Here is a 25,100-nt window from a genome sequence, read left to right as displayed (position 1 = left end):
TTCTGTGTTAAAGATGGACACTGGCAAGACACCGTGGCATGTGCCTGTAATCCCAACTACTTGAGAGGCTAAGGTGGGAGGATCTCTTGAGCTCAAGGGTTTGAGGTTATCCTGGGCAATATAACAGGACCCTATCTCAGAGAGGTGGGATGGGGGACAGTACTGGAAGAGAGTAGAAACATTTAAGAAAAGTGAAAATCAAGTCTCTGAAATTTCTACTGAGGTAAGAAATCATAATCATTCCTTTTAAAAATAATTTATTCCTTTAAAAAATAGCTACATCACATAATTGAATTAAAAATGTATTTGTTAGTTGTTTTTAAAATAAAATTTAAAAATAATAATGATAAAAGTTTCCATTGATTGCTGTATGGCAGGTACGATGCTGAACATTGTTTGTGCTTATCTCACTGAAGCTTCACAACTCTGTGAGGTAGATGCTATCATTTTACAGATGGGCAAAGAGAATCAGATGAGTAGCATTCCTGGATCACACGGCTAGTAGGAAGAAGAGTTGGATTTCTTTCTCTTTTTAAAAAAAATCTCCTGGGCAATTATTTGCTGTGTTGCAAATTAGGTGTTGAATACACGTGCCCTTAAAGTTTTTGATATGACTGGGAGGCTTTCTTTGGGGGTCATTCCTTTGTAAGTAGTTATTAGGTTACATACTTAACATGTATAGTCATTGTGAAGTAAGAATTTGAGGTTACAGTGTGAGTTTTCTTCCTCACTAAACATAGATTTTTTTCTTTTTTAACACTGGGTGAACTTGTTTTCTTGGACTTTCTCTTTTATTTCTTCAAGTTATACTCTGGTAGAGGTGGTAATGGGGACCAGACTTCTGTAAGACAAACGTATATGTGAACTTAGAACTTTAGTAAATTTGGGTAGGGTTATAACAATATTATTTGTCACCGGAAGCTGAATTAACTATACAGCTTTCCTTTTTAAATTTAATGTGATAGATGGTGCCTCTTCCATTGATGCAGTCTGCATTTTCTTTTAAACCATCATTTATCTCAGCTGAGATATGAAATTGGTTTGAGATTTAAATGTATTCATTTTTAATATTCCAAGAAAATAAGAATACATTTTAGTGAAGAGTTTATATTTTGCTTCTATTTACTTAAATGTGTTTTAGAGAACATTTAAGGACATTAAACAGGCATCATTTAAATGGTCCCTACAGTTTTAACATTTTAGTGAAGTATGGAAAAAAGTGCATATACTGTAAATGTACAACTTAATTAATTTTCGCCTCTATAGTTTTCATAGCCTGGCCTAATTACAGATACAAGAAAACAGAGGAAAACTTACTCAAGGAACATTCCAAAGGTTGGAAAAATCACAATGTACTGTGTTTGGTTGCTCAGGTCTCTAAAAATGGAAAATGGCAGGTTTCATATATGTAACATTATAACTTTGGGGAAATGCATAGTTTGAAAGCAGGAGGAAGAAATGAGAAAAATGCTGTTATTCTTTAAAAAATTTTTTTATTAATATTTTGAGGCAGGGTCTTATTCTGTTGCCCAGGTTCGAGTGCAGTGGTACAATCTTGGCTCACTGCAACCTCTGCCTCCTGGGCTCAGGTGATCCTCTCTTGAGAAGGATCTAGACTCTTGAGAAGCTAGTATTGCAGGCGTGCACCACCATGCCCAACTAATTTTTGTATTTTTTGTGGAGGGATGGGGTTTTACTATGTTGCCCAGGCTGCTCTTGAATTCCTGGCCTCAAGTGATCTACCTTCCTTGGCCTCCCAAAGTGCTGGGATTACAGGCGTGAGCTACTGCACCCAGCCTATTATTCTTTTGGCTTAAACCAAATAATTGATAATAATGATATGTTTTCATCTTTTTCAATTTCTTCAAAATATTACAAGGGAATGAGCATATTGTATAGTATGCTCATGAATAAAAGATAGCAGAAAACAAAACACAAGAGAAAAAAGATCTGGATGTCTTAGTCAACAACTTAGTCTCAATCTGGACAGTACTTTGTGAGAAAATGTCTTTTCTAAGTATTATATCCAGATGACCAATTTATTTGATTTTCACAGGCTCAATTTTTCATATGTATATATTTTTTAATAATATAATTTTACACTTATGTTTGATAACTATCAGTACGGACCCAAAATGTAGCAGAGGAAGGAATTTTTGTAAAGGCCTGCCATGTGCTATATTTTTACATTTTTTTAAATAAATGGGCTTGGAATGATCAGCTCAATTTTGTATATTTTTAAAATGAAATACTACTGTCATACTTTCAATGGTTTAATAAAACAATATTTCTTATAAATATTTTTAATTTGTAAAGTTATATTAACAATATATGTTCATTGTGTAAACTAAAAATTGAGGCATATGTTGATTGCTGAAAACTAAAAACTACAGATATAATCTTGAGAGTCATTATCAGCATTTTCAGAAACTAACCTCTCAACTGTTTGCCTATGCATTACTGTATTTATTAGACATACTATTTTGTACCTAAGATTACATTATGGACATAATACCATGTTAAGAAACATAAATCCATGTCATAATTTTAGTGGCTGGATAATATTTAAAAACTATCCAATACTTTATGTAAATAATCTATTGTTAATTATTTTAGTCAAACTTTTTTTTACTGGTATAAACACTGTTTTGATCATCCTTAAACATACATCTTTGCACAGTTGTTCAATTGTTTCCTTATGATACGTTTTAGAAGTTGAATTTCTTGATCAAAGGTCGCGTTTGAGGTTTTTGCTTAATATTTCAAAACAAAATATATTTTGTGTAGTAACGTGAAAAATACTCATAGGTTTATCAAAATTGTTAGTCATAAGCATTTAAAAATTATTTTCTAGCCAGGCACGGTGCCTCACACCTATAATCCTGATACTTTGGGAGGCCAGGTGAGAGGATTGTTTGAGATCAGCCTGGGCAACATAGTGAGACCCCCATCTCTAAAAAAAAAGAAAAAAATTGAAATTGTTTGCTAAGCACATGTAAACATTGGTATATTAATTTGTTTTAAAATTTATTCTAATTTGGATTTGTTTTTGCTGTATGTAGTTGAAGAGTTTTGTGTTTGTCATTCTTTTTCATTGGTGAGTTACCTGTTTGTATTCTGTGCCTGTTTTCCTTTTGCCATGTTGGTTTGTAACTATTCTTTATATAATAGAGGTAAATTTGCTTTACTACATAAGTTGTAAGTATGTTTCCCAGTTTATTCTTTGATGTTTTAGGTTTAATTTTAGAAGTTTTATAATTATACTTGTTAATCTTTTACTTAGTCATGGATTTATTTGGTTCCTCACCACAATATTACAAAAATATTCACCTCCATATTATTGGATGTTTTTTATGATTTTACTTTTACCTGTCTGCTGTTTATTTTGGTGTAACTTACGCACATAGCAACCACATCTCACAACTCTAGGCAGTACTATTTACTGTCACATAGAATATAATGTAAACTGTGCTTTCTGGAGTTGTACAACTCACTGACTCTGGGAATGGTTAAGCATTAAGCCCTGTTTTTCCATTGTTTAGTTACTTCTCCAACACAACTTAATTAATAATCCATCACTTCACAGATTTGGAATATGTTATTTTTCATAATAAATTCTTATATTTGCTTAAGTCTTGTATGGACTTTCTGTTGCAGTTCAGTTGTTTGTGTATTATTTTCCTTTTTAAATCTTAGGATTATGGTTTTTGTTGCATTTTAGTTATTTTTCACTTATTACTATTTACAGCTAGATTTTTTACTGTTTTCTTTTTTATAGCTTTTAATAGGAAAATAGAATTGGACATATGCATTTTCCACTGGCATTTTTTTTCCAAGACTGTGTCTTTGAGTAATTTGTATGGTATCTTAATTCTACATTTGAAAAATATGAAGACATTGCTGCAATATTTGGATTTGAATTATTTTCTGTTATATATTATGTTGTATTTTAAGTCTCAGTGATGAGTATCTGGTTGAAGATTTGTGATCAGGATTGAAAATGAGCAGAATTGTATTTTAGGTAAATGGAAATGGAAATTGTGAGAGATTGCTAGCCTCTGACTTGATATCTTCACCTTACAGGGGTATAGGGTATTGAGGGCATAAACTATGATGATGGAAATAGAAAGTGAAAAATGTATGTTTTTCAACATACGCTTCCATACTGTTAAGTCTAGAAAGACTTTCTCTAGGCTTTGGGATTAAATTATAATTTTTTTTTGGCCCGGCGAACATGAATGTAACCTATTTTCCAGCTTTATCTCCGTCTGCTTCTACATTCATAGAGTGTGGAGTCTACCAAAGTGAATTGTTTCCTGGAGACTTGCTTTTCTTGCTTCTGTACAATTGCCCAAGTTTGTGCCTCTGCCTAATGTGCTGTCCTTGCCCTGATGCCATCAGCCAGTCTCATCCTTCATTCAGAGTTCATTTCAAGTGCCATTTGCTTTCTACACCTTTTCCAGGTACATGTGCCTCCTTTTCCTTTGAGCCCAATTGCTCTTTACTTATAGTCTTACTATATTTTGCCTTGTGACATTGATGTTGGCATATTTATCTTATCTCCTCTGCTTCTGTAAGCAAATACAACCCCAATGTTTTATGAAATGTTCAAATTTGGCATTAAGTGAGGGCTAAGTTCTATCATAATGGACCCTTTAAAAGTGCTTTTATAATTTTTTTCAGTGCTTAAAATATAACAGACTTGTATACTATAGTAACTAGGATTTATGATTATTGTTGTCAGACAATTTAGTCTGGGTGTATTTGTGTCACTAGATTCTGTGACATGTTATTCACCAAGTTTTTAGAAACATTTATTTAGTTTGAGAAGCCAGTTACATTGTAAAATCGGTAAGCATATGTGTTAATATAAATAGTACCGATAGAAGAATACTGTATTTAACAGTATCTTATTTCTTGTGTTTGACAGTGGTGATAAAGCATTTGTAGGGTATCCTTTGTCATGTAATTCAGAACACAGTTCTTTTAGCTGTTATTGTATCTGTTCTAACTGTATCTTTGAATCAAATCATCAGTTTTGAGAACCAGAAATTTCAGGCAAAGTAGACTTTTCTTAAAATTAGTTAATGAAAATTCAGTTCTTTAGCTTATTTCAGAATTTGGTAACAGCAACCTCTGCACAAAACAGAGTGGCGTTCTTGAGATTTTAGTCTTTTCAGCTCTGGTGGCTATTCAAGTTTGTGTTCTGTACTTTATAATTTCCCTGTCAATTATTTTCCATAATTTTGTTGAGAGAGAATATTTGTGGAAGGTATTTCTGAAGATTATCAGTCCATGCTCCATTTCTCTTAGTGAATCTCTGAAGGTTGTGGGGTAAGGGAAGGAGAAAGTAACTGTATTAGAAAACCTAGAGGCCATTTTTGTTTTTAAGAACACTTGTCTTCTTTTCAGTTGGAGGTACTACCCTTCCCTTTCTACCCAGTCTGATTGACCTCTTAGTTGTGTTATGAAATGATTCAAATCCACTGTTTTAACGTTCTAGAATCTATCCCTGGATTAAACCAGAGTTGCAGAGGGTTTTATACCTAGACAACCATTCCCATCTAATTCTTTTTACTAAATTTCACTTTAGTTTGATGTTATTATTGTACATTGAGAGTAATTATAATCATTAGCTATGTGAGACTTCTTGTCGCCTTTTCTACAAGGTTGTTGTGGCCAGTGTTATACATTGAGGGATATAAGAAACAACCACGTGAGACTTCAGATATCGTTATAGTTGTGAAAAACATTGAGAAGACCCATGAGAGACATGGGAAGGCCCATGAGAGTCACTGCTCTCTGGTCTTAGTATCAATAGTTGTACTTGTACATCTAGGGAGTTTTTAATCTTACCAATGCTGAGACATGTAATCAGCTCCTTTTCCCTGTTTAAATGACCTAGTAGAAAGTACATAGAATTCAAGGAAAGAGCCTAAAATAAAAATTAAAAAGAAATCATAAGGAACAATTTGTGGCTCACCTCTTGCCAGAATACAGGACTTAATGATACAAGTATTTTTTCGTCCTTTTCATGCTCTTTGCTCTGATTTTATTATTTTTTTGTTTAGTTCAGTTGTATCTAAAATTCTATGCCTTTTAAAGTCATCTTGCTGTGTGCAATGATGTGCGCCTGTCTCCCCAGCCACTTGAGATGCTGAGCAGGGAGGATTGCTTGAACCCAGGAGTACGAGGCCAACCTGGGCAACCTAGTGAGACCCTGTCTCAAAACAGAAAAAGAAAATGCTAACGTTATTTTATATTATCTTTAGGATAAGGGAGGATATACATAAATAAAATTATATCTAACATTTACCAATTTTGCTTCCCTGCTTTCTTCCTAACACTGACGATGATTTTTATTTTAATTTTGGGTTATATACTCTTTAGAGGATCTTCCTGAATTTGAATCTTTGTTCTAGGAAAAAAAAAGTGCATAACCACACCCATGGCTTTTTGCATCTGATTTAGGGTACTTTATGAGATCCTGGGAAACCCTATACTAAAGCCATTGTTTATCTGGAATATATTATTTGGCAAATATTTTTCTATAATGTGGCCATATCCAGTCACCTGAATTATTGAATTATTGTCTTTGTATCTTTTTTTTTTTCTTTTGAGACGGAGTTTCGTTCTTGTTGCCCCCCCAGTCTGGAGTGCAATGGTGCGATCTCGGCTTACCACAACCTTTGCCTCCCAGGTTCAAGCGATTCTCCTGCCTCAGCCTCCCAAGTAGCTGGGATTACAGGCATGCACCACCACACCTGGCTAATTTTGTATTTTTAGTAGATATGGGTTTCTCCATGTTGGTCAGGCTGGTCTCAAACTCCCGACCTCAGGTGATCCACCCACCTAAGCCTCCTAAAGTGCTGGGATTACAGGCGTGAGCCACCACTCCCGGCCTTGTCTTTGTATCTTTAAGTTGTATTTGCTAGCAGCTGATTTTCAATAATGCTCATTTTCAATAATAAGTTGTGATAGGTTAGTTTCATGATTAAATCAATGAAAATACTAAAAACCAAAAGTAACAACAAAAGATAATATCAGTGTGGTTGGAAAAAATTCCTAGTGAAAGGGTTAATAAGAAATGTTCCTAGAGTAGTGTTTCTGTAATACCATTTGTGGCATTTATCAAGTATCAGTATTACTTAAACTATTATAAAACAGCATAGGAATTTAAATTAAAGGATGTCATAAAATTATCAAAGATTAGGTTACTGTTTACTAAGTTGCATTAATGGTACAAAGTAAATAATAATAGCAAAGGAAAAATATTTGATTCAGACCTCTACATAACCTGAATGGCATTTGTTCAAAACTATACAAAATATGATTTGTAAGTATTTTCACTGCAAGTTTCTTTTAGAAGTAATTCTTTTATGTCAATTATGTTTTAGTGGAAGTTTTATAGTGAAATAAGCAAAAATGTGCAAGAATAGTACTTCTGGTTTGAGTATGAATTTTATGAAAAATAGTAGCCATGCAATTTTATAATTAATTGAGTAGTTTGGTTGAGTGAAGTACGTAACAGTTTATGGTGAATGTGTTTGGTAGCATTTTATCTTCTGGTTCTTAAAGGAAACTTTTGTCTAGATAACCTTGTTTAAAGAAACAACATTTTATTTCTTAGAAAGCTAATGTAGTACTGGATTATAGTATATATAATCCAACTAAAATTTAATCAGTTAAAATGAAGTAAATGGAGGAATTTTTTTCAAGACGGCAGTACAGTCTGAATTAAGAGCTGCTTCTGTACCTTTTCATTTTTTGAATGTCGCCTTGATACATAGTCTGTGTTCTGAAATCTAAAGTAGTAATTCTTAAATGTCAGCACACAAGGCACCTGAGAGTACTTACTAAAACGTATATTGGTTGGGTGTGGTGGCTCACACCTGCAATCCCAGAACTTTGGGAGGCCAAGGCGGGAGGATTGCTTGAGACCAGGAGTTTGAGACCAGCCTGGGCGACATAATGAGACCCCGTCTCTACAGACATATTTTTAAAAATTAGCTCGTCATGGTGGTGCATGCCTGTAGTCCCGGCTACTTGGGAGGCTGAGGTGAGAGAATCACTTGCACCTCAGAGTTTGAGGCTGCAGTGAGCCATGATTGTACCACTGCATCTCAACCTGGGTGAGAGAACAAGTCTCTGTCTCTAAAAAAAAAAAAAAAAAAAAAAATTTTTTTTCAGGACTGCAACCTCAGAGATTCTGATTCAGTAAGTCAGAGGGTCAGATATGGGGCCCAGGAATTGGCATTTTAAAAAGTACTGCAGAATCTCTGATATAGGTGGACTACATTTTGAGAAACAACCTTCTAAACAAGATAAAACAGTAGGGTCTGAGGTTTAAAATTTGTTCGTTTTCAATTCCACTAATATTTACTGATCAGTTGGTATGTATCAGGTACTTTTTTGGGAGGCATTATAAAAGCAGTATAAAGGTGTTATAAAAGTAGTGCGAAAGTACATTAGTATTACCAACTGTTACTGTATTGTGTGCATTTAAGACAGTTTTTACAAAGTTGTTAGGTAACTACAGTTTGCTAGCATTTTGTTGTTTGTAAGAAGTAATAGTTGGAAAAAATTTAACAGCAAAAGAAAAGACAAAGTTTCTTAAGAATTGAGAGTAAGACTTTTAAAGTACAGAGTATGTACATTTGATATTTTATATTTCAACCTATCCTAAGTCATTAGCAATATTTTGATTGAAATATATATCTTTGATTCTTCTTTACTCAATCAGTATGCAGTATACCCAATCAGTGTACTCAGTTTGTAGTATATGACATATGGGATTGTGTATAATATTACTGGCTGATTGAAATATAAATTTATTAATATATAATGATTACCTCACTACAGTCCCATATGTATTTCCCACTCCTGCAGCCTATGTTTAATATGGCCAGTGCTGTCATTTGTTAGCATTAACATTTTAAAATTTTATATTACGTTTAAAACATTTTTCAAATCTCGTGAGTATTATGTGTCCACAGCTATCTGAGGGAAAAGCAGTTTCCCCATAACCTTGTCATCCTTGCTAGCCACTTTCTCTCTTCATCCTGAGAAATTGGTTGATGTGCTTTGGTAGTCTGCCTTTGCTTAATACCTCTCAGAAAAATATGACATATTGCTCTCACAGAAGCAGGGTGACGAAAATGACCTCAATCCCAGACAGACTTAGCTCACCTCCCTTATCTTACTTGATGCCTCAGGGTTTGATAGTGGCAGGGAGTTGATATTGGTGTCAGTGACAGGAATGACAGCACATTTTACCACTTGCTGGTGCAAGTACAAAGCTGTCATATTTGAAAGCCATGGATACAGCTTATGGAGGCCTGTAGAAAATGTGTGAATAGAATGGGAGAGACACTTAGGATTATTTTCACATGTTGTTTTAATATGAGCAAGGGAGGAAAGATTATTGTGATTACGTTTGCTTGGCTCTTTTTGTCCTGAAAAAATGAGTATTTCTTAAAAGGTGATGGCTTTTGTATTAGTGATAAGCCCACTTTTCCATTTGTTTCCACATTTCAATGCCATTTTGTTCTAAATATCTATAAATTGTAATATTTAATATTTATTCCACTTGTTATGATGCAGTGTTTGTTGTTATATTTCTAGTATGTGCAGCCTGTCAATAGGGGTATCTTTTGCTTTTTTGAATGCTTTTTAGAAAAAAGTCAATCTTCAAATTAGTTTTCTTTTGTGAACTCTAACCTACGATTCTGTATTCTATTCGTATTTCTCTAACAGCTTAACATCTTTGAGTATTTTAGGTCTTTTTCCAGCCTCATCTGGGTTCTTTTATCTCCTTACTTTCTCTTTTATGATGTGATCTGAACTTTTAAAATTTCTAACATTTATTATTGGTCAACTCATTTTTAACTTTCTTAGTGTTCACTGCAGTCCCTGAGTCGGGGGCTTACATTCAGGAGTATATACAGGTGCTCATCTGAGATATAAAGAAAATATTTGCTAAAAGTTTACTTTAGTATTCTTATTTCTCATCTTATTTGGTGAAAAGGATAAAAGAAATACATTATTTTATGGTTTTCCCATTGCTTCTTGCCTTCATTCTGAAATATAACCTTCTCAGTGGCCAAGTTACCTTTGGCAACTGAACGTTTTAATTTTTAATTGAAACTGAAAATGTAAATTTTCTAACATGATTTTCAAATACAGTTTGAAGCCACTTAAATGGAATAGAAAAAGCTTTATTTGCCCTTTCATTACTATTATCCTTTAGAAATCTTGCTATTTTAAAAAAATTTAATTAAAAACTATTTGTATGTAGCCATTAACAAAGAATGAGGACAATACGTATATAAGGAGTTGGATGGATGCCTGTGATTCAGGGAAAATAGCAAAGGATGACATTTGTGTGTTTTACTTCATGTGCGTTGGTATTTTCTCACCGTGTATTTTATAGTTAAAATAGTTATTAGAAAATATGTGTTTAATGAAAAAATGGAATAAACCAATTGAAATATATATAAGGTAGATAATTTAAAACATCAATTAGAAATTTTCATTCTGAATAGCTTCTAATAACTAGAACATTATTTAATGTTATTTTACTTCATTGAGTGTTCTGCCTTGCCAAATATTCTTTTTGTTTTTGCCTGTGTTATCAGTGTAATTTACACAAAGCATAATTAAATAGTTATTTGATTATTGCGGGTAATCTGTTTCTTATGGTCTTCCTTATGGTCATCATTTTTAATTCTTCAGTCTCTTATGCCAGCTTTCTTGCCTAGCTAGTTAGAAAATATTGATTCTGCCTTCACATTACCTGTCACATCTGTATACTCCCTTGTCAAGCTAGTGCCATCACTTTTTGCCAGGCTTTTCACTAGCTATGAAGGTGATGGCAGCAGCTTCCTATTTTCTGTGTCTTACCTCATCAATTCTGTCTATGTATTGCTGTTTTATTTGTTTTTTTGAAGCTCATTTTTTCACCTTGTATTCCCCTGCTCAGATATCTCTTCTAGCATAAGATAGAAGCCTTTCTTCTTAAATTCAACATGATCCCTTTCTTCTTAAGTCTATTAAGAACTTTATTCTTCTTTTATAGTATTTACCACATCTGCCTCTGTTTTTAGGTATTGTCATACTTTTTAATACCTAGATTATAAGCTCTTGAGAGTAATGACTATCATATAATTCAAACTATCTGCCAAAATGCCTCTTTTCTGTAAGATTTTAAATGCTAATTGAATCACAAAGCTAGTACTTAATTGTATAATCATGAAATGCAATAAAATTAAAAGTTTTATTGACTTTGGGAAGTAGTCTTGAAATACTATGTGAAATAAGCCCTACTAAGTTCCTGTTTTCTAATAATGTTATATTTTTTTAACCCTTAAGTCTAATTTCAGTTCAATGAGGAATCTAGTTTTTAATGCCCAGGGAACTGAGATTTTGCTACACATTCGTCCCTGCTTATCGTCAGGGATACATCCCAAGACTGCCAGAGAATGCCTGAAACCATGGATAGTATCGAACCCTATATATAGTATAACATGTACTATGTTTTTTTCCTATACATGCGTACCTATGATAAAGTTTAAATCATATGTTAGGCACAGTAGGATATTAACAACAAGTAATAATAAAGTAGTACAATTATACATAAATTTATAAATAAGTTTAAATATAACAATTTAAAACTTATAAATTGTTTATTTCTGGAATTTTCCATTTAATATTTTTGGACCACAGAGTTGACCATGCTGACTGACCATGGGTAACTGAAGCTGCAGCAGGTAAAACCACAGATAAGGGGAGACTACTGTTACTTTAGTTAAAGGATGAAAGAATAGAACATACACCTAAAAATTGACTTGGGTCAGAAGTACAGAATGATTATGAATAGCATTTTAAAGATGTATAATTGTAAATAATTCTACCTTCACAATAACTTTGAACATTTGTTCAGTAGTAGTTGGTAGAGTAACAACTCCCTTAAATTAACACACAAAACAAAGCAAATAAAATTTACCATATCTTGTTGAGCTTATATTTGGTTGGTATTTAAAATACTATGTGGAATAAGCCCTACTAAGGGCTTTTTATCCTTTGGAAGAACTGGCCCAGTTAACTATGTAGAAATTGATGTCTATGCCTATGATTTATAATATATGGATAGAAAAATGTAGTTTTAAGAAGGATCCCATATTGAATTTATTGTTGCCTCTATTGCTTTTGCATTTTAAATTTTTCATTCTAACAGGAAGAATTAGCCTTAATGCTTTTTTGAGCAAAATTATTTGAAATAAAGTGAAAAATTCACACATTGTAATGAAGACCAATGTAAAGAAAGTAGAAATATGTTCTTTTCATAGAACAGATATTTAATACAAAAAGTTGTCTAAGTTTCTCATTCTCACATTTAAGCTGAGGTCAGTAGTTGGAAACATAGTTGTGACTTGTTTTTGAAGCTAAATTTTTAACACATAAATATTATTTTGATTTACATGTTATATACTACTTAGCACATTAAAAAGCTATTAGAAGTTTTCTGATAGGTATTGTCGTAAATCAGTTGATGCACTTTTATATACCTGAAAGATCATTACAGATGGTCAGAAATGCTTGTTAAATGTCTGCTTCAGTGTCAAGTATAGAAATGATAGCAGTTTAAAGGGCAATGTTGTAATATTTACCATTTATTTCTTATTTAATTTCTTATTACAGAGGACAAGAAGGCATGAAAGCAGTTTAGACAAATATAATAGAAATCTCTGTTTTTATACTGAGTTCTTTGGCATAGTTATAAACCTGAAGAATAAAAATATTTAAAACAAGGGAGTTTTTCTTAATATGAAGGTTCTAAAAATAGTCTAATTTTTATTAAGATTATAAAACTAGATATTAAAAATTTATGCTTGGGAGTCCAATTATAAAATTCATTTTTAAAATTTTTAAATGAAGATATTAATGAGTTTGTTTTATTTCCTGGGATAAAAAATAAAAGAAGATTAGGAGCTAGTCAGTGCCAAATGTATTTACCAAATGAAAATTTTCTTAATCCTTTTGTGCCTGAAGTGTTAATTTCTTTTTGGCGTTTCAAAAAATATCTCACTTGCTTATGCTACATTTTGTTAAATTGAAGCATTTTTTTTTTTAATTCCAAAGAAACAGTAGAAAATAAGGCAGAAGGAAACTGGGCTTTTGCCAAGATTTGACATTATGTTAACATTATTATCAGAAGTAAATTACTATTTAATTTGCCATGTAACCTTAGTGAGTTCAAGCTATTGCATGGTATTCATTTCTCCAAGGATTAGGGTATTCAGTAAACTAGACTAGATAAATCTCATTTATTTGTATAAAAGTGATATACTATTGATTTTTGAGACATTTAATATTTTCTTTAAAAATGAATTGCTACTTGGTTTAGTGGATACAGTTTCAGAAAATAGAATAAAAGTTCAGCTAACCAATTACAATGCAGTAAGTATTTTCCTATTTTAAATAACTTATGGCAAATTTTCTGATAGTGATATTGGCACTTATTGATAGATTATTACGTTATAACAACTGGAAAATGTTTGTTTGATATGAGATTCCCAATCCTTGTAATCCATAGTTAAGGTTAGTAATTTCATGATTTTCCCACATGAATTGAGGGTTAGAGAGAAAAATACCTGAAGTTAAATTAAGTGATAGTACAGTAGAAAAGTGACAAGACTTATTGTTACCTTAGTGATTTTCAGTGTGGAAATAAAACAACTACATTTTTAAATACTTGGGAGCTATGATTTGGTAGGAACACTGTATAAACTGTATTACTCTAAAGTTGTATGTATCTAAAATTAGAGGCTTTGTTAGACTTTTCTATAATGATTTAAAGTCTTTTCTTTTTCATTCCTGGTATTCAGATTTGGGTATTTAACTTTCTGTTATACAAAAGGGCTGAGTTGAATAAAGTTAGGAAGTCAGTTTATTTTAATGTACTTTTTTTTTTTTTAAATCAGTATACTATATTAATCCAGAGCATTTGGCTTAGATTTAAGCAAAGTGAGGAGGGAAGAAAGAGGCTGGTGCTTTAGTATTCTTCCTTCCCTTTATTTTCATTTCATTTATATGTTATAGGCATACTATCCTTGAACTTAGAAAATCAATCTTTTTTTCATAGTAAACATGAATTTTAAAGTTTCTCTGTCTTGGTGTGCATATAGAGGTTTTTTTGGTTCATTAATTTTAAAATTTTGATAAATTCTATGATTTTTTACATTTAAAATAATAAAACTTCATACGTACTTAATTATTTTTGATGCATCAAATATAGCAAATACACTATACCAGGAAACATAGCATAGTGGTATGGAAAATACTGGATTGTTTTGAGCCCATAATTTTGGTTTTTAGATTAAAATGCTACTCTAGTTGTAATCTAAATATATCTATAGTTTGTGGCTTAGAAACAATGCATTTTAACTTAAAAAAAAAAGCAAGGATACCTATGTCAGTTACATTTTAAAGTTATACGCTGTTTTAAGGCTATGTATTTATTCTTTAGAAAATATGACTTACATGAATATTTTCTGTTGGACATAATATTGACAAAATATACACATGATAGTACTTTAACAAACTGCCATGCAACAAATACATTAAGTAATGAAGAAATTGAATATATATGACCTATCTAGTTGACATTCACATTGAAAATTTACAACATAACCAATACTTAAAATATTTTTTCTTATATTTGGCAGTAATATCAGTTTTTACAATTTAAAACTCATTTGAATGTGGATTTGGTGAAACTTAGACTTTTCTCTAGTCTGTGACAACCTGAGGTACTAAACATTTTTCTCTTATTTCACTATCTTCAAAGGTAATTTTTTTGTTTCTTTTAGGATCTATCCAAGAGTTGTGTATTACAGCATTATTAGGCAGGGGATCAGCTTCCACTATGGAAACAACTCGCTTTTTCATTTTACTTTTCAAGACCTTTTGAAATTTTTGTCTAGTGAATGCATATAATAGAGGGTGAAATATAGTTGTTCCATAAGCCATGACTAAAAAACACAATCTTAATTTTACTAAAAGGTCACTTGGGCCTAAACATAAAATAGTGGTATTTAAAACAGAAATTGGTGTCCAGCAGAGAAGAAATGTAGAAATAATCAATAAAGACATCCTGAAGACTCTCTTTTGTCTTTCTCGTCGTTCACGGTGTCGTTTCACAGCTCGCCGGAGGGCAATTATTACAGAAACTGAAGTTCTTACACCAAAGACTACATTTCTCCCACCACTGCTTTGTGACATGTCTGTAGCCTCATGTTGTGTGGTTAGAGAAATTGTCTTTTTCTTTCTTGCTTTCTTCTTCTGCCCTGTTGAAAATCTTGTGCCTATTCGAATATTAAGAGCCTGAAGTATTTTGGTGTATGTGATTAACATTACTACAACAGTGAAAAAGAATATTGGGATCTGTACTAACAAGTGATAATACATTCCCAGTTCAGTGTAGTATTCATTTGTACTGACACATAAAAGTGTCTTGTTTTCCCATGTATTTCCACTTTGAAGACTGAAAAAATTTACCTCAATAAAAGGAATCAGGAAAGAGAAAAAAGAAAAAATCCAAATGGATATCATTAACATTACAGCTCTGCCCATTGTCAGAATTCGGTTTGCAGGTTTCACAGAGATGTCATATCTGTCCAAAGTGATAGCAAAAACGTTGATTGCTGTTGAGACACTTGCAAAAGATACACAAGCCTCATGGAAACAGCAGATGAGAGCAGTGTTACTCTCCAGTGAAAGCAGAAGGATAACTATAGTTAGAGGAATACATCCCACACAAATTATTACATCAAGTACATGAAGGTTCATTGTAATAATGTTACTGACAGAGTTGATTAAGTTGGATTTCATGCAGTAAAGTACCAATACGGTGAGGTTGCTGCCAAGTCCCAACACAATTTCTAACATAAGAAATCCGGTGAGAGACACTTGAAAGCTTAACGGATATGATAGTGGTTGGTACATATTGGTGTTGATGTCATCAATGTCATCTCGCACTGTAATGTTAGATTCAGACTGCATGTTGATTTCCAGAATGGGAGAAAAACACATTCTTTTGGAGCAGTTGGTTTTTTCCCCTAGAAAGTGAAATAGAATAAACTATTTGATATTTGGCAATTTAAATGATGTATAACGTGTTCTTTTTAAGAAAAAAATCTTTTAATTGTGTACTTAGTTTAATTTTTAAGTTTGTAAACTATTAATAGAAAATGTAGAATTAAGAAACATCAAGGTTGCATTGTTTTGATAGAAAATTGTGTTTTCCTTTTGAAGAAATAACTGTGGAAATTGTTCCTCTGTAGTGCAAAGTTACTTAATATACTAAAGGGTTTTTCTCATTTGAGTATTTCCAGCTTATTATTTGAGATAAAGTGTATTTTTGTATGATAAAACTATCTAGCATACAAAATTAATTTCAGCCCAATGTCTTAAAATTTCATTTAAATGTTGTGAGTAGGTAGCAAATAAATGCTATTTTAATGTGCTCTAGCATAATGAGTGTAGGTGTAATTATTCCTGTGAGATTTCAAATGAACAGGACAAGTGTTCATTTAAAATGACAAATGGTACAGGGCACTAGTTTGTTTTAAGATGCTTTATCCATGTTGATTGAATTCTTATTCAGAAGTCAGCAATGTGCTTGGGGATATTTGGAATTATTTCCCACAGAAATAGGCCAATGATAAATATTTTATATATCACAGTTACAATGCTCACTGAACTTTGCAATTGGCAAACTTAAAAATTGGAAGCAATGGGACATTATGCTAAAGTAAAAAGCTACAAAGCTTGGTAAAAGAGCATTAATCACTCCTATGAATGATTTATTTTGTGACCACACCCTCTTGTATCTTGTGGAAACAAAATTGAAATTTAATATCACATTAAGAAGTAGCCATTTTTGAAGTAGTTTAAAGGAATATATCAGTTGACATTATTTAAACTGAGTATTTAAAGTAAAAGATGAAATTTTAGGGAAAAGGAGTATGTGAAGCCCGTTTTTTGAGGAAGCTTTTAAAGTTACACAATACCTGTGTATATATCACCCATTGTCTAATTTTGAAGAAAAATTAAAAAAAAAAACAAACTCTTTTGCTAATTCATGCAAATCTATATTTTAATATATAGGGGTTTAGATTAATTTGTAAAAAATAATGTCTAATGTTCTGGGCTAAAATGTCAATCAGTATATTCAGTTTAAAATATGAACTCATACAACCAACTGTATTTCACATTTCAAATACAGCATTTCAACTGCAAAATCATATTCAAACATAAATTATAAAAGCTAATAATTTTCAAAATTCATGTTAACTTTCACTTGATGTTATATTTGACAAGTTTTAGAATACAGTTTTATTTTTGCGTGTTTTTGGGGAATAATATTGCAGAAACACAAATGGTAATATTATTTCTTCTGAGTTAGTATAAAGTATTACTAGAGGCATATTTATTCCAGTAAGTTAAGGTCTTAGCTAACATTGAAATCCTATGAAAATGGAAAATTTTAAGTGTGCCAAATTTTCTGAACTGACAGGTTAAACATCAGGTCTTTGTCACATCAGTTAGATTTATAATTAAATAAAGCAGAAATGTCAATTTAAATGATGATTAAGAAAAACACATTTTCTCTAGAGCAAGATTCTGTTCTTTTGTAAATGTTAAGCAGTGTGGTGGGGTGCATGCATCTTCTGACCTACCTGTTTGCTGTTGCCTTATGGGCCTTTTGGTTCACTATGGCAGTTTTTGACAAATTGATACATGATATCATTGACAGATTTTGACATGAATTTTTACCTGACAACAGTGAAGTAGCTGTGTTTTATTTCATGTCTTGTAGGAATTCTTTCGTTTGCTCTCCAATACTTCAACTGCATGCATTATGAGATTTAGTTGGTTGATGGATTTCTAAAGAACAGTACATAATATTTGTATTTGTTTTGCTTTAAAAAGTCACAGCCAAGAGAAATTTCCTCAGATGATAGGAATTATGTTTCCCTTTGATGGAGTACATGATAGTGTTTCTTTATTTTCCAGAATATGTGAAAACAAAAAAGGAAACATAAGGTTTGTAGCTTCTAAAATATATTTAGACATCCTTTTGTTACCATTGTAAATCTGTTTTTATAGCAGTGCTCACTATTTTGAAATGATTTCTTGATCACATAACTTGCTTTATATTATAAATCCAGGCTGTGTCCATTTGATAAAAACCATCTGCTATTTAATTTGGTTTGTTTTCATTAGAAGAGAATACATAATTGGTCATAAAAGTCAGATAGAAAAATCCATTAGTCATATCAATTGATATGAATATCTGAATATTTAGTGCAGAAAACACTTGCTAAATCTTCCTTTTGTTTGCTGGTAAAGTATTTTATTTTCTTTTTGGAAATTCATGTTTCATTATGTCTTCCAGAATCAGTAGCTTCCACAATTCTGGTATATTAAAGTATAAGCTTCCCCTTTTAAAATGCTCACCGATTCTTTTCAGGCTTTTACAGTTATATTGTTTTTCTTTTTGTGGTTATTTTATGTAGCATCTTCTTAGGATACAGTTGATTTTTTATATTCCATCAGTAATGTAGACCTATTCTCTGGTTTTAACTCCTTAATGTCTTAAAGTCGTGTTACAAGAACATCTTGCATTTCGTAGTTCAGACAGCTAGGGAGATGCTCAGTCAATTGCATTCTTCATATTGTCAGTTGTAAATACTGAATTAGCTGCTATCGGCCCTTGTGAAAAGAAGAAAATTGGTTAAGAAATAGGGTTTTTAATAATTTACAATTAATTGAAAGTTAGTTTTGTTTAAAAATTATCCGGTATTTGTTATCAGAATAACCAAACTGTATTAGTAGAGCCACAGTATATGCTTAAAATTGAGTTTCTTTAAATAAAATATTCTTTTTTCCTAATAAAGATTGTATATATTATGTTATTTAATAGTAGAGTTCACATTTCAAATACAATTGTGAGAGAAAACCTATATTTTTAAAAATTAATTTCTGCTCTCATTTTAGAAGCTAACCTGTATTTTCAGAGATGATGAACAATTAGTATACATTAAACATACTGTTATTTCTTCTTTGTAATAAATTTAACAACATTTTTTTGCTGTAAAAATATTGTAAGTTGCTTAATTATTAGCACATGATTTGAATTTTAACTCATTAAAACAGATTTCAGAAGATACTATAAATTTCCATTGATGAATTGTTCATGTGGTTGAAATATAAAAGGTAATAAAAATTGTAACTGCAAATTAATTTTCAATGAACATGCCCAATATTACACTTAACATAAAATTAAGTAATAAGTAACAGCAAAATAGTAAATCTAGTTCTTTTAAGAAACATAAGCATTTTTGGAACACTGGAGAAAAACTGTACTGATTACGTTAAGAATATTTAGTATATCTGAAGTGATTTAAAAGCTGTCTTCATAGTGAATTTACAAAGAATATTTGTATTTAACAATGCATCCTAAAAAATTACATTTAAAATGTAGCATGTCTTAAAAGAAATAGACCTTAAAATACATGTCTAGCATTAAGTAGAATTAAACAAACTCTTAAAATTTAGACTAAAATTTTTCAAAGTAATTTTTACCCCACTATGCCGGTTCAAAAGCAGCTGTATACTATAATAAGGAACACATCTTACCTCTGCTAAAGATTTGATACATTCTTGATGTAGTTGCAGCATTTCCAGTTTGGATTGATTCATTTTGTTCACTTGTTAGTAGAGGACTGGGGGAAGAGGGTCATAAACATCTCTTCGAAAATGACCTTAATGAAAATATGTGTCTGTAGTGTGCCATTGTTTCAGCAGTACTGCTAATGTATGGAACATGTAGTGCTGCTTAGAGGCTGCTGCAGTCTCTCACTCTTCCTACTGTGGAATCAATAAGCATCTGAAAATACATAATGAAAGTAATTTAACATACTGAAGGCTTCTTGTCTCCAGAGACAACATTTAGATTCAGTCTTTCTAAAAAGGAACGGCACTGCTTTTCAGAAGAAAGCCTGTTCTGGGCAGCTTTTGCAGAATGACAGCCTACCTTGTCGCTTCTCTCCACTGCAGAGAGATGCAGTGCATTCACTAATTTTGATTGGTCAGTTGTATTGGGCTTAAACTGTGCTTCATATGTATAGCAGGGATTTCCCCCGCTCCCCACTGTTTTATATAAGGACATTTTTTTTTAAAAGGCTAAATTTGTGAGTGGTTGTATGTTGTTCTTAAATAGAATATGTGTAAATTAGTATTTTAAAAATGTGTATTCTATTCTGGTTTGTTGGTCACTTATGCCAAACATTAAAAAAATGCAGGGAGGTGGGAGAACAGGAAAGATTTACATAGTAAAAAGTATATATTCTTTTTAAAGCCTTGATAATTGCATTTGAGAATATTTTAGTCATATATATGTTTTTGGTTGAGATTCTTTGTTCTACAAATAGAAACCCACTGCGTCTTTACTGTGAACCACATTGAATTTCAACTAGTTTGTTTGTATTCAAGTCATTTTCTCTGGGTATCCAAATTGTTGTGAGCATCTCAAGGTGTTAAACATTGTCATGACTTCACTTCAGTATTCATTCATTTGGGTATTCATTCATTTCATTCATTCATTCATTCATTCAAAATAATAATCAGATTGACCTAAGGTGATAATACCCTAAAATATTTTTTAAACATTTCATTGTAGTAGCTTAGTCTCAGGGTATAAAACTTTAATCAGTAATCATTGTATTACTTTTGGAGGTTACTACTTGGTCTTCACCTTTGATAACCCTTTTATTTGGTAAGTGTATACTGATCATTTGCTATAATGTTTTATTTCAGTTGGCTTATTCTATTTTTGACCTGGGCACATTTCTTAGTAGGTTGCTATTTCTTAAATATTACATGTAACTACATGCGAATGTTGTTAGTAAAATATTATTTTAAAGGATAAAGTAAGTTAGTTACATGTCTTTGTAAGTTATAAAGGCAAATCATTATAAGGTAGATACATTTTCAAAATGAAAATAATGGTACAAGTACTGAATATTTAAAATTAAATATTTAAATATTAAAATTTAGATTAAATTTAATATTAAAAATAAAATTAAAATATTTAAAATTAAATTTCTATTAATTTTAGTTACCTATAAATAAGTTTCTGTTTTTAATAGTGAGGATAAATTTCTTTTAGATTTGAGTAGATAAAACAGCTGGACTCTGTTGACAAAATAGAAGACATTACATGTGGCTAAACTGTTAGAATGTTAATTATCACCTATTTCCATTATTTTAGGAATATTTAGTGACCTTCATTTTTCAAAACGTGTACTGTTTTTTATTTGCAATTGGAACTGTTTTCTTATTATTTTGAAAAGCAACATGCATTTTTATAATCTTCCGCTTGTAGTGTTGAAGCTTTATAGGGGAATAGCTGACCAATGTGAGTTGTGAGTTGCATTTCTATAGAAGTTGAGAGTAATGTGGGGAAAATTTTGTTGTGAATTTCAAAAACCTTCTGCACAGCTTTGGGTGGCAAGGCTTTGGTAATACTAAAAATGAAAATGTTGTGCTGCTGTTCGTGCATTTTGAAAGTTGGGGAAAAGTATCTTGCTAGAATGCCAGCCATTAATAAAGATAACTGACACATACACACACACACACACACCACACCACACACATTCATTTAAGCTTAAAACTAAGACCAGAGAAAACATGGCATCAGTGGAAATATGTGATGGGGATGAGGAGATTATTAACACAGCGGAGTGCTTTTCTGCCAGAGTTCAAGTAGTTGCTTATGTTTATCATCAGAATAATCCGCACGAAGTAGAAGAAACCAAGGTACAGAGAAATTTACTGACTTGAAAGGGTCTAGGTAAGTTAGCAGCAGAGTCAATGTTAAAACTGCAAACCATACTCTACTAGGCGGTTGGCCTTCTCTCTTTGGAAAATTATGAAGGTCTTGGGACTTGGAATTGGATAATCTAAATTTAGTTGCTATTTATTACCTGTATAACTTTTGGCAAGTGAAACTTCCTTTGGGTCAAGTTTGATTCTTTTGGTTGAAGTATATTTTTGTGCTTTGTTTAACTATTTGTGAGACAGTGTTTTCAAATTATATTCAGATTATTTCTAAAAAACAAAATCTGGGGTTTCTGAGCCATAATGGTAGCTCAAGCATGGACAGTGCTCTTTATTTAGTGTACAAGTAACTTGTCTCCAAGGATAAATAAGATAATACAAACTTTTAAAAAATTGTGTACAATGCTTAGTATAATTTTATTTCCTTTATAAAAACCACAAATTGGTGATTATAAGGTATGCTGAAATCTTAACAAGGTAATTCCAACTTCCCCTGTTTTTAACAAATATGCAAATATCTCAACCACTGATTGAGAATCATTATATTATTTTCATGAAAAGAATTAATAACAGACCGGGTGCAGTGGCTCGCGCCTATAATCCTAGCATTTTGGGAGACTGAGGCAGGTGGATCACTTGAGATCAGGTGTTCGAGACCAATCTGGCCAACATGGTGAAACCCTGTCTCTTCAAAAAATACAAAAATTAGGCGTGGTGGCACAAGCTTCTAGTCTAGCTCCTCGGGAGGTTGAGGCATGAGAATCGCTTGAACCTGGGTGGCAGAGATTGCAGTGAGCTGAGATTGCACTGCTACCCTCCAGCCTGGGTAACATGGTGAGAGTAGGTCTCAAAAAAAAAAAAAAAAAAATCAGATTGTCAATTTATGAAGATCCTTGTTTCCATAGTAACTCTCAAAATTGTACATTTAATATATTTTGTGCAATGAATATAACCTCTGTATACTAACCTAGGAGAACAGTTTGACTTCCTAATGATAGCTAAGCACTAGATACGATTCTAACCCCAAAATACAGCTTAATTAAAATCCTTTTTTAAAAGTCGTGCTTTTCTTTTTCGTTATAAATATTTTAATTACATATCTGTTTTAATTCCTAAAAAATTCCTCCTATGGGGAGTCTCTGATATTTAATTTTATGTATTTGTCTTCTTAAATTTGGACAACCGTGACTATGACAGAGTAATTTATTGTATATTTATGTTGTACCATTAATATTAAATCGTTCTTACCCAGCTTGTGGCTAGTTCTGATGGCACAGTTTTGAAGATTCTCTGAGTTTGTAAATAACAACTCAGCTTTGTGAAATATTGGAATTCACCATAACTGAAAGTACTTTGAAACAATCTTAAGGTATCTATGTACAAATAATTTTTAATTGCTGAAAATCAGTTTTAAGCTGTATTGCGACAAGGGTCCTTTTTCAGTGGATACTTAGCGTAGTTAACCTTGAACTCTCTCTGATACTGGAGCCCATAGAAAAAAGGGTTATTTTGCTTTAACACCAATTCAGAAATTTCATTTGGCTTCTCAACTTTGCATTTCTTTCACAACAAATATTTTATCAAAAAAATAGGAGTGGACCATCTGCTGAACTTCCATCAAGTGGGGAGTAGCCGAAGTCGTAGAGAATCAACAACATTGGTGATTCATTTTCTATATGAGAATAATTGAAAACTGATTATATTTGATAAAGCACATGCATCAGAATTGCGTACACTTAACAGATAGAAAATCCACAAGCCATTCTTTCCCATCCTTCCCTACTTCACCTAAATTGGGCATTTACATTTTTTTTTCATTTTTATTTTTCACACTGTGTTTGTAAGTCATTTGCCAGTATCACTTACATTATAAAAATAAACACATGACATTTCTTGCCATTTTTCCATCCATACCTACACTTTGGATCCTGTGACTTTACTACAGTTTATCCTCCCTCTGTTGTACAACCGTTGGCATGTCTACTTTGGGGCTTTGTCCGAATTATTACCTTCATGTCCAGTTTTCTGGTTTACTGTTTTGACTGCTTACTATCCTTCTTTGCCTTCCTAAATATTATGGATTTTATTGATGTTTTTCTCTTATATTTTTATCGAAGAACTACACAAATAGCCATGTTTGTGCCCCATCACTCCATTGTTTTCTCTTTTCTGTTGCTTCCCTTTTTTCTTTGCATAATTCTCTTCCTCTGAGTTATGCAGAATCAAGTTAATTTTGTGTCCTGAGGCCAAGTCCATTGATCAACTAGATTACATATTTAACAAAGCTATGTCAAGTCCCCTCTTTTGTGCTGTTATGACTCTTATGCTCTGCTAGGGAACACAGCTGACTGTCTACAATCTAGTGCTTGATACTAGTTATTGATACTAGTTAGATACATATCATTTTTGTAAAAAGACTGCCATTCTTTATATATAGAGCCTGAGAATGGCAGAGTTTTACTGTAGGCTATAGTTCTACTATAGACTCAGTAACATCCACTATACTACTTCAGTCATCCATTTGGGAAAATGAATGCATTTTAAGAGTTTAGTTAATAATTCCTAAAGACTGTAATCACTGGTGTCTTTCTGCCAGGTATATTCAGCAGTGTATCTTCAGTTACTGCTACCTTCTGATCTCTGTTTAGGGCTGCAATATCTATAAAAAGTCCTGTTGTTATTTTGATTGGTATTGCAGAGAATCTGTGGATCATTTTGGAAAGAACTGACATCTTAACAGTATTGAGTCTCCTAACTTATAAACACAGTATCTCTGCTATTTTTAGGGCTTTTAAAATTTATTTTGTCAATATTTTGTAGTTCTTGGCCTACAGATCCTGCACATATTTTGTTAGATTTGTATTTAATTATTTCTTTAGTGCTATTGAAGTAGCACCTAATTTTAAACAAATCCAATTGTTTATTGCTAGTGTATGTAATTAGGATCATACTGAACTCATATCCTGCAACTTTACTAAATTCATGTATTAGTCTTGCGAGTTTTTTTGTGTGAATTCTGTGGTATTTTCTATATAGACAATTAATGTTGTCTGCAAATAGAGATAGTTTACTTTTTCCTGAAACATGTGTGACTTACTTGTATTCTTGCCTTCTTGTACTGCCTAGGACCTCTGGTATTAGGTTGAAACCCCTGAATATCCCTGAACCTTCTTGCTGGATATGCTGAGAATGCA

The 25,100-nt window shown here is 32.1% G+C and overlaps 2 protein-coding genes across 7 annotated transcripts in view; one reads left to right on the top strand and one right to left on the bottom strand.

Annotated features, from left to right (window-relative positions):
* Positions 1–20,094, bottom strand: part of GPR22 (G protein-coupled receptor 22) — a 91,341-nt gene extending 71,247 nt beyond the window's left edge. Inside the window, exons 1-3 of one of the 3 annotated variants that reach the window (XM_005550483.5) lie at positions 19,705–20,094; positions 17,742–18,777; positions 14,478–16,118 (exon numbers count right to left, since the gene is read on the bottom strand). In XM_005550483.5, the coding sequence (XP_005550540.1) occupies positions 14,791–16,092 (1,302 nt within the window). In that variant the 5' untranslated portion in view covers positions 16,093–16,118; positions 17,742–18,777; positions 19,705–20,094 and the 3' untranslated portion in view covers positions 14,478–14,790. Of the gene's footprint in view, positions 1–14,477; positions 16,119–17,741; positions 18,778–19,704 lie in introns of those variants that run through there. The other 2 variants (XM_005550482.4, XR_012432784.1) reach the window with 2 other exon arrangements.
* The window catches only part of COG5 (component of oligomeric golgi complex 5), a 364,064-nt gene that overhangs the window by 72,346 nt on the left and 266,618 nt on the right, over positions 1–25,100 (top strand). The gene's annotated exons all lie outside the window — the stretch shown is intronic.

This window comes from Macaca fascicularis, chromosome 3 (genome assembly GCF_037993035.2).
Source record: "Macaca fascicularis isolate 582-1 chromosome 3, T2T-MFA8v1.1".
In the NCBI taxonomy this organism is placed as follows: Eukaryota; Metazoa; Chordata; class Mammalia; order Primates; family Cercopithecidae; genus Macaca; species Macaca fascicularis.
The sequence above is the reverse complement of the archived record's forward strand: the minus strand, read 5'-3'. Positions and strand labels throughout refer to the sequence as shown.